This window comes from Pecten maximus, unplaced genomic scaffold, assembly GCF_902652985.1.
Source record: "Pecten maximus unplaced genomic scaffold, xPecMax1.1, whole genome shotgun sequence".
NCBI classification, from domain to species: domain Eukaryota; kingdom Metazoa; phylum Mollusca; class Bivalvia; order Pectinida; family Pectinidae; genus Pecten; species Pecten maximus.
In genome coordinates this window covers 1-11,018 of record NW_022981093.1, presented here as the reverse complement: position 1 = coordinate 11,018, position 11,018 = coordinate 1, and the positions used below count along the sequence as shown (strand labels likewise).

The following is an 11,018-nucleotide window of genomic DNA, read 5'->3' as shown; positions in this document are numbered from 1 at the left end:
CATAAGCAATGAAAGTAGTGTGCAATGTATGTTTAACTTTGATTCATTATTACATATGATGAAATTGTTGAATACGATCCTAACGAACGAAGTAATACTTAAAGAAAAAGAAAAACTTGATAACATGTGTTATCACTATTTCATATTGCATCTATATGCAATTCTTCAGACTTTGAACATTTTTAACAATTTTGGATAGAACATATATTTGTGTCATTTGAAAATGTCCTAAATACATAATAACAAGCCAATTCTTTAATTCACTAGAAATGAAACTCAAAATTTAAAGTAATGATCACTTGAGTGATTTAAAAGCACACATCTTTATACAGCACATAGATCATGATTTATTTCCTCTTTTCAGTGGGACCCAGAAGAAAATCTGTGATTTGGTTGATGAATTCAAAGTTCATGTTGGTTGTTTTAGGTTCTTTTTAAGAATGACTTAATGATATATTCTTTTACCCCACTCCAACATCTACATAGGTGAACAGGTGATAGGTAATAATGATTAAAACAACACTCTGTCCACTATGACAGATATTCCCTGGGGCCATCTAACAGGTTTACCTTTCCCCAGGTGACACGTACAGGGCAGACTTTATATTCAGTATAAGTTTCAATTATTACTGCTTCAGTGACTATATCAGGGTTGATCAACAATTCAAATGATTTTTAACAGTTTTGAAATAATTCATCAATTTTATTGAATAGTGAAAGAGAAAAAAAAAATGAAATTATCTGATAATACTTTATTTTCCAACCTTTTAAAGCAGTTTAACGGTAAAAAAAAACATTTCCAAAATTCTTACATTGTTACCTTATGATAAATTTTAGGGGGGGATACAATTCCTATGGGGGGGATACTTATCCTATGGCCATTTATTGTATCCGGATACTTATCCTATGGCCAAATATTGTACCCGGATACTAATCCTATGGCCTGTTTTGGTATCCGGGTACTTATCCTATGGGGGATACAAATCCCACATGACACCGGCACCAGCTTAGCACATGTAGGTTGTCATGACATATTTTTCATGGTTAAGAGTCCATATTAAATTATATTCCTATAGAATATATGTGTTCAGATCATTTTGATGACACTTGCTATGGCGTTGTTGTATATATAATGTGAATGTATATATATTTTTGCCTCACATATACACAATTCTTTATATCATCTTAATGAATATCATTTGATTAATTTAACGAGATACATCTAGAAAAGTATTTATTTAATTGAAGAGGCAACAAAATAACATTTTCGTCGAAAAATACTTTTCTGTATCATGCTTAAGCATTACATTTAGAAGTATACTTGACTTCACAAAATGTACTGAAATAGTTTTTCGAAATCAGAATTCGATAGTGTCATTGAAACCACAGTCTAATGTGAGTTTTAAAATGTTTGTGTGAAGATATTGTTATTCTGTTTCAACAACCCCCGTTAATGTGTTGACATGAGTACTGATGATTCCACACATGTACAGTATTTTAACATTATTTTTCTTTATTTCAGGCAATCCAAGAAAACGACAAACTGAATTTTATCACAGAACCTATCTTTGAAGCAGTGGTTGGTTGTATTGCTTAATTTAATTTAACTTTGATCGAATTTCGATTCAATTTTACCCTTTAAAAATCTTATTGTGGAAAAGTGTTCGTTAACGTATATTATGGGTCGATGTACTGATTTCATTTTCAAGCAAACTGTTTGAAAGTAACAAGTATGCTGGCATTGTTTATCTGTACAACACACATATATATGACAATGTATTGTACGCAGTACAACACATACCTTTATGACAATGTATTATGACGGACAATCTGAGCCTTTCATTTCTAGGAGTTAGCAGAATCGCGTGATACACAAAAAGAAAATAAGAAACTTCTCCATGGAATTCCAGTCAGTGTCAAGGAAAATTATTACTTCAAGGTAAGAAAAATATGTATGCACCTAAAGCAGCCAGTTCTTTGAAAGAACGGGATTCCCGAACGACTCATGATTTATTTTCGATTTTATCTCATTTGGGTTATACATGCTTATCAGTAATAAACAATCATTGAGAAGAAAGCAACCATATAAAATAACCGAAATATGTTTCATCTTTCTTCTGTTATATAAGAATCCATTGATATAGTATAATTGTGTGTTGCCAGGGCCAGGATGCGACAGTCGGAGTTGCTTCGTTGATAGGACAGCCGGCGCCTGATGACGCTGTACTCATCCAGGTAGTGTTTTCTTTGGAAAACACAATTTCGACGAAGCCCATGGTTTTCCTTGCCAACTCCCTCACCGGCTTCATATCCTAGCGTTCTTTTCCGTTTGAAACAATTCATCATCATCTTTCCCTTCATCTACTAGAACCCCACCAATCCTTTCTGTATAGCATCATTTATAATTTATCAATTTATCTACATCTGACGAAAGGCATACATCTATCTGCCTCCAATAATGTAATTGCGCGTGCTTTTTTATCAACAGCTTTGTTAATTTAATGAAGGTTGCAATGAAGAAGTGGGTTTCATCAACAAAATAGTAGAGTTGTTTTTAGATTCAACAATCCCCATAAAAAGATGATGTGACCATCTGTATGCTCAATATTGAAGAATTACCCCAACATTTGGACATGATTTTGTTTTACCTAACTGGATGCAATCTTCTGATTTTATTTTGAAGGTACTGAAAGAGCAGGGAGCTATTCCATTTGTGAGAACAAACGTCCCGCAGACTATGTTGAGGTACGTATGTGTTTTTGGTCGTCAATGTAAAACTGAGACCCTAATATGTGTTGTTAATAAACGTTAAGTTCATTTTATACTCCACGACTAAGTCCACACAAGATATTAACACATTTCAATACAATTGAGAATTTGTTACAGAAGAGCTGAAAATGATCTAACTGATTCAAACAGCTATTTCATCTTTCTAGTACTGTCAGTAATACTACGGATCTGAAGCGCTAGTAGTTAGGATGCTACTAAAGTAGGCCGAGCGAAATGTTAAAATCTGGATTGGGAGGTGCCATAGATCCATATTTTGATACAGTCCCTAATTTTTAATATTGGATTTCAAAAGATTTTCAAGTGCATGTGTTTATTATAAAGCGTGTCACGATTCAAATTAATCTAAACGTGGCATACAGGTTACGGCAAACATCAGGTACTAAGTGCCACCAGAAGTGGTTACCACCTGTAAACTCAAAGAATTGCACAAAAGACCCACAAGGTATTATCACTTGTCAGTTTGGTTTGGTTTTATTTGTTTAGCGTCCTATTAACAGCTAAGGTAATTGGACGTTAAACAAATAAAACTAAACCAAACCAAACTGACAAGCGATAATACCTTGTGTATCTTTTGTGCAAATTGAGAGTTTGATTGAGAAGGACAGAAATGCATTATACTGCATCATCATTTATGGGCCTCTTAACATATTATGAATTTTCATGCAAACCTTCTCGCTGTAAGATTATTCCAAAATGTATTGTACAGTTTTGATTGCTCCAATCCTATCTACGGTAAGACACTCAATCCTCACGACTCCTCCCGTACCCCTGGTGGTTCGTCCGGTGGGGAGGCAGCGATCCTTGCCTCAGGAGCTTCTATTCTAGGGCTCGGATCTGACATTGCCGGGAGTATTCGGATACCTTGTCATTTCTGTGGTGTCACCGGACTGAAGCCCACATACGGACGGTTAAGGTAGGGACACTTGTATATCTTGGCCGTGAGGCGTGTACGTTACCGCGGGGAGCGCGTTCTCTCAAATAATGAAACATTATTGTTTGCTGAAACGATATTTTAGTTCGACATCGCTCAAGATTTCATCAAGTATCTTTTGGAGAAAGTCTCCAATCAAAATTGACAATAATGGCAAAGATGATACCTTAGAAAAAAAGTTCGTGAAGATATTTGGTGAAAAATCACATTACGTATCAAATAGTATTGAAAGGAAAATGAGTTAAGACTGTAATCTTAAGGAGTATTCCGAATGATATATATATGGTGTTTTACTTTGCAGTACCAAAGGAATGCGAAGTTTAACAAAACCACAAAATATTGGTAAGTCTAAACAGCTACCATTCATTTATTTCACCACACGTTATATATCGATAGCCCGATGGTTCTCTCATTGATATTCTTATGTTTTCTACGCTCTTGGAATATGACGAAATTGGAAGTTCTGAGATGATAGCATTTTCCTTGTTCTAGAACTAAAGAATGCTGCCTTATTAGGTTGTTTGGTGATTGCAAAGGAGGTACACCCAAAACTGGTCATTTAATATTGATCATCATAACTGATCGGGACGATAACGCAAGCATCTCCATTCAATATAGTCATGACATATCCCCAAGCCACATAGAATGAAAGTCTATAAATCGAGAGCGTTCTTTAATTAAAATTTACACAAATTTGCAAATGATTTAAAAGCTGTTGCGCACCTCTAGACTGCTTGCCTGGCATCACTGGAGTTCCTGTTGGATTTTTTTCTTGTGTGTGTTTTTCCAATCCCATCAAAACACCTTTTCTTGCTGGATTATGAAATCGGAATGAAATCGCTGACTTTCACTGAAAAATATGGCTGTAATTACTTGATCACTGGGGCGCTTGAATATTAATTATACAATATTGGGTATAGACTTAAGAGGTCGTACGATTATTTTAGTCAACACATTAAAACCTTTACAGTCACATGTATTATATGTCTTTTGTGTTAAGTTCTTGGAACGGGAGGTCCGATGGCACGTGACGTGGATGGTGTAGTGTTGCTGATGAGGGCCATCCTGACGCCCCTTCATTTCAAACTGGACCCGTCTATTCCTCCTATTCCATTCCAGGAGAAGGTATTTCTGCAGACAGGAAAGTTAAGACTATAAAACCCAGAATGAATAAATATTTCTAGGCACATATGTAATTTTAACTGTTCGGAGTTTAATTTTCCTTAAATAGGCTTAATGCTACAAATTTTTTGAATGATAAAAATACGTCTTCACTAGAAGGCTACCGACACTGAATTTGTATTTATTGATTAACTGTAAATAAAATGGCGTTTACATCAATTTCTATTTGTCAGGAGTTCACCGACACCCGTCGTCTCCGTATCGGATACTACACAAGCCATGGATATTTAGACCCCGTTCCATCCTGCAGGCGAGCAGTCCTAATCACAAAGGAGGCACTGAAAAGGAGAGGACACACGGTACCTAACTTGTGTTAGAGTTCGATCATTACTGTAGACGTACATATTTCTATGGTTATCTTATTTCAACGGTTTTCGCGCTGAAAGAATTTCGCTAAATTTAGATTGCGCAAATGGTAGTGTATTATACTATGTTTGTTATGTCAGACTTTAGCGGTGTGCTAATTTACCATTCCGCTAATCCGTGTTAATCAAGGTTTTGCGCTAAAATTGAGCTCGCCAAAATAATAATCTATACAGTATTGCTAAGTGTTCAGTCTAATGGTTTTCTTTGACAATGTCGGGCTCGAGATGATTTTATCATATTTTATTTTTATTTTTGTAGGTTGTAGAGTTCGCGCCACCTAGGATACCACAAGTCATATCAAAGTTGTATATGAAACTGATGAATGGCGATGGAGGCCAGACTATAGCAGAATATATGTAAGTAGAGCAATAAGGGCAGAGTCGGATGCTGACTAAAAGCAAAAAGTTATAAACTAAATTCTTGATTGACTATCATCAATTATCATATAAACTACTCTTTAATATTTAGTTTGAAGCACACTAACAATATATTTTCCTAACTGTTATAAGCCATGGTTAACATATTGTGTGTCTTGTACAAGCTATCAACATCACAAAAAAAATGTAGTCCGTGTTCTATTTTAGGAAAGATGACGTAGTTGACCCCAGTATGAAGATGATGATGTTCAGCATTAGTCAGCCAATCCCCGTTCGTCAATTTCTCGCGAGTTTGGCCGGATGGCTTTACAACGTATGTTTTCATGCAATAGTGATATATATAGTACTTCCGGTGAATGAGTAAAACTAATGTGTTTCTATCGGTGTAGTGAGGGGATAAGAATGCTCCGTACCGTTATTGCAATCAGAATATTTGCACACTGTCTGATAGATTAAAATAGTGTCACGTGATTTTTAATGAAAAAAAAAATCATATTGACTGGCCGTGAAAAAAAGCAAATCCTGGTAAAAAATGCTGGTTGACTGGGTGTTTCTAAAAATAAATTGATTATGAAATACTGCCACTTGGTATTGCCTAACCGTGTAAATATCTTGCACGCTTTTGAAACAAGTCAGTCTCTATCATCACATTTGCAAGTGATACTTACATTCATTACATAATTATTAAGAAATCAAAAGTCATTTTATAATAAAACTACTATAGCTTTTTGATTTCGGTTAATGCATGGTTTTATTAACCTGGAAATATAATATACTATGTATCGACCTTATCAAAAGGCAATATTGATTAATTGACAATTAACTAACTGAGTACATAATAACCAAAATTGATTCTTCATTCCAGGACAAGATGCACGCGCAGCTGATTAGATCTATGATAGGATGTAGGTATGTTCGTCTTTTCAGTATTTGCTTTTCTCCTGAAGTTGATACCGGTTGAATAACCAACGAAATGTTCCCTTTTATTTTAAAAACTTAGTTGTACGTTACAATACTTATTATACGAAATTATAATGATATATATTTGTAGATCTGTGAATGAGTGGTGGAAACTGAACTCTCAAGTCGGGGTAAGAACAGCACTACAGACTACATTTTTTGCGACTTCATATTTTTCGTCCGTATCCATGTCGTCACATAAATATCTGTTCAAGTGATTAGCAATCTAATATTTTGTGTTGGAGTACTTCGATTGATTTGGATCATAACAAAAACGGAGATATTTCTACCACTGGCGAACATGACATGTCCAAACATAAGCCTTTAACAATATAGCAGTGGTATTTCCTATACATGTATTTGTTAACTGTCGTAGAGTTTGTTTGTTTGTTTGTTTATGTTTTACGGCCCATCGACAACTAGGGTCATTTAGGGCCAAACAATATACTAACATGTTTTATTTTGTAAGTTAAAATCAGATAAAATTTGTCATTTTTAAAAGCATCCGTATTGTATATTAAGATCATTATGATAAAAAAAGTTGGTTAAAAATGGTAATATATGTATATGTACGAATAGATTATGTGAACTTTGTTATATAAATAGAACGTCAAAGACAGTAACGTAAAAGACATCAAAGTCTATAAAATAGATATTTGAGTAACAAACAGATTTAAACTTTACAGGTTTGTTTTGCCAAAGCTTATTTAGTGAAGAATTAGATTTATTTAATGTTTTGCCAAAGCTTATTTAGTGAAGAATTAAATTTATTTAATGTTTTGCCAAAGCTTATTTAGTGAAGAATTAGATTTATTTAATGTTTTGCCAAAGCTTATTTAGTGAGTTAATTAAATTTATTTAATGTTTCTGATGAAACGACTTTTTTCAAGTAAAAAAAAGCATTGGTTTATCACTCTTTGTGAGATGTTCTTTTGTGGATCTAACCTAGATTGTTTTATAGCTAGTTTCTCGTGTAAATAGAGTGTTTTTGTCACACATGTTGATGTCGTTCAGGATTTTGTAGACCTTCATCATGTCACACCGTAGTCTTCTGTACTCAAATGTTGGTAATCCTAATTCAATCAATCTTTCAGAGTAACTTTTATTTCGAATAGATTTGATAAGCTTGGAGCACGTCTTTGGACACTCTTTTATCAAATAATGAATACTATGGTTCTTTGTCTCTTTTCAAATAAAAATATTTTCTTTTCAGCAATATCGAGAAGAGTTTTACGATGCCTGGACACGTCAGAAGCTAGACATAGTTATATGTCCATCTTTTGGCTTCGTCGCTCCTCCATATGGAAACCTAGACAAAACGTTTGGTAAGTATCCTTGGCTAATGCAGTCCAACTTCGGACTGATTCCGAGCCTTGAAGAAGTTGACCGAAAAATGTCTCAATTCGCAAGCTCACCTTGAAATGTTTTGTTTTGGTGTTTTCAATCGAAAATGAATACATGTACATGTAATTACAATGTACATGTAATTATTACGTAATTACATGTGGGAAATTACACATGTTACATGTAATTGCATACTTAAATTGAAATAAATATTAGTATTTAGCACATGTTTTATAGGTGGTGGTATGTACGCTCCTACTTACAACTTTCTTAATTACCCCGCCGGGTGCCTCCCAGTGACTTCAGTATCTGCGTCCGATGTTGAGGATATGAAGAACTACCCACAGAACACTTTGTTCGAGAAAACAATCAAAAAGGTTTGTTACAGATCGAATTTTAACGATAGACATCCAAGCAAGCCATACCGTTTTAAAATAAACAAGTATTTTGATTTGTGACTTAATCCTTTTTATGTCTCTACTTTCTACATATTTTTTCTTCTTCTTTGTGTATGAGTTTGTGTAGTTAAATAAACAATTAAGAAATGGATTTATATCATTGTTTAATGATTTCGTATGTTGTATTATTTTACCAGGTAACTGAAGGGTCCGAAGGTTTACCGGTGGGAGTACAGGTAGTAGGCCAACAGTGGCAGGAAGAGCTCGTACTTAGAGTTATGAAGGAAATAGAACAGTCAAAGACATCATAAATACCTCATACTACAATACCCTTTACTCTGACAGAGTGATAGCTGTGTACACATCCAGTCTCTCATGCACCGACGTAGGGCTTACTCAGAATTTCTGGTGGATGAAGTTATTTGGACGGAGATCCTTTTTCCAAATAAGAAATATCTTTTGTGTAATTTGTATAGACCTCCGAATAACACACAATCCCTATGGAATCATTTATAACTCTCTAGCTATCCAAGGAACTCCTCATATTGTAAATTGTTGGTGATATAAATGTTGATATCGTAACTGTTTGGTTTGGTTTGGTTTATTTTATTTAACGTCCTATTAACAGCTAAGGTCATTTAAGGACGGCCTCCCGTAACTGTAGAAAACACCATGTAATATATGACATTATCTACTCATTTCACCTGACTAAGGTAATTGATAAACCGATACGCATTGGACGCACGAGCACTACCATATTTGACACGATTCGACTCTTTGTTACACGCGAGCCTTTATGACGTAATTGACAATGAGGATGATTTATTTGTCCATAAAGCGACGACTGTATATTGATTCTAGGGACTGCTCCTACAAGGACGTACGAACGACTATATGATGCTACAGCGAGGCTAATTATAAACTTTTTAAATAATAGATTAGACAGAACTGACTAGTTAAACACCCCTGATGTCGTGTGAACAGTTTATAGAAAAATACTCGAAAATAGCTACTAGGGAGTGCATACTAACCAAAATTATTACAACCCGACCTAAAGCCAAGCCATGGTTTTATTACTAATTTCGGAAAGAAATAAGGACAAAAGAAAGACACTATTGAATAAATTAAAATCTAACCGTTCTATTGGAAACATGGCAAAAATTCAAAAAACGTAATCATTTAAATAATCTAAAAACCTTATTAAAACAAAGTTCTATGAGGACGCAAATGGTATTTAAGATCGTTACTCTGAATCGAACCACAGAAACGTTTGGAAAATTGTCCGCATATTATTGAAAACGTCTGACACTACAAATACTATACCCCCCCTTGTTAGTGATGCTTGGAACCTTTAAAGACTGATAATGGTACGACTGCATATTTATAAGTGTAGTGTAGCTTAGTGCTCTTAACCTTGGGCATCTGAAGATGATGGTAAGCCTAATATTTTTTAATTATTTCTTCGTTACCATTACTACTATTGACGATACAAACATTGGCGCGCCGGAAGTAGAGCTAAGGACGGACTGTACTATATCTGACATACAATTTCAACTTAATGACATCGATACATCTGTAGGTCAGAACCTAAATAATCAGATTTCTGCGGACTTGATAGCCTACACTTTGTCTTTAATGTTAATATCTGCTTTGGATATTGGTATCTTTCCAAAACGGTGAAAATTAACATCAGCTGTGCTATTTCAATGTCAGCAAACTTTATTTCATTTACAAATAGAATTGAACAACAGCCATAACCTATATTAGTTTTCTCCTATAAAGGTAACACTGAATATATGTATATAGTATTTTGGGATTTTGAAATTTCAAAGTTCAATGAAGCAAAGAATGTTTACATTGATATGAGATGTTAGTTTGAAAGTAAGGACACTATTTTAAGACTTGTTATTTAAATTGTGTAAAGTATTAACTATGTCTTGAAACAAATGTATCATTTTTGAGATCATCGAATCCAGCATCCATGACACGACTCCCTTCTCTGATGGGATACAGACCAAAATGCCCATATTGGCTCATCAGTCATCAGTCATCACCCCACGAGTTTTGGGGCAAGTCATGGACGCTGCATTCTGATTTTCATAGTTAAGATGATTAAAAAAATTTCGCAGATTATGAAGTGTTGGTCGATTCAATATTTTACATGCATTTTGCAATAGTTGGTTAATGAGTGAGTAATTTAAGGATTTCGCATGATCTTTATTAAATTGTACACTGTATGAATGATTATACATGTAATGAGGAAACAGAAATATCCAAATTGAGGTTTTGAATTTCATTATAAGATTGTCCTTAATAAGCAATTGTCGATATAACAAAATAACATTATGCAAAAGGTGTGTTACATTATATATGGAAGTATAGTCGTAACTGATGATCTTCTTAATGATATATTATATATGTTGAAATCTATGTGAAACACTGACAAACTCAGCAGTACATTTGAGCAAATTTACATTGGGTTCATCACGATTGTCACAGCCAGATAAAAGTACATATAAAGTGCAGTTCCTGCATGAAGGAAAGTCTGTGTTTTTTTCTACTTGCAGCAAGGGTGTAATTTTCAAAAATGACATCATTATATTTTAGCGTGGGTCTAATATAAATGGTTTAAAAAAGTTCTAAACGTTAACACTTAGTACCGATTTATTC

At 34.4% G+C, this 11,018-nt stretch overlaps 1 protein-coding gene across 1 annotated transcript; it reads left to right on the top strand.

Annotated features, from left to right (window-relative positions):
- Positions 1–1,522: 1,522 nt before the first annotated feature.
- Positions 1,523–8,934, top strand: LOC117319911 (fatty-acid amide hydrolase 1-like; the record flags this gene model as incomplete). The annotated part of the gene is given in 15 exon segments (XM_033874620.1): positions 1,523–1,579; positions 1,850–1,939; positions 2,164–2,235; positions 2,684–2,745; positions 3,497–3,703; positions 4,023–4,063; positions 4,722–4,846; positions 5,077–5,202; positions 5,528–5,625; positions 5,854–5,959; positions 6,512–6,555; positions 6,698–6,737; positions 7,820–7,931; positions 8,188–8,327; positions 8,546–8,934. Coding segments are annotated over 15 exon segments (1,434 nt in total), but the record flags the coding sequence as incomplete, so codon positions are not given.
- Positions 8,935–11,018: the final 2,084 nt, after the last annotated feature.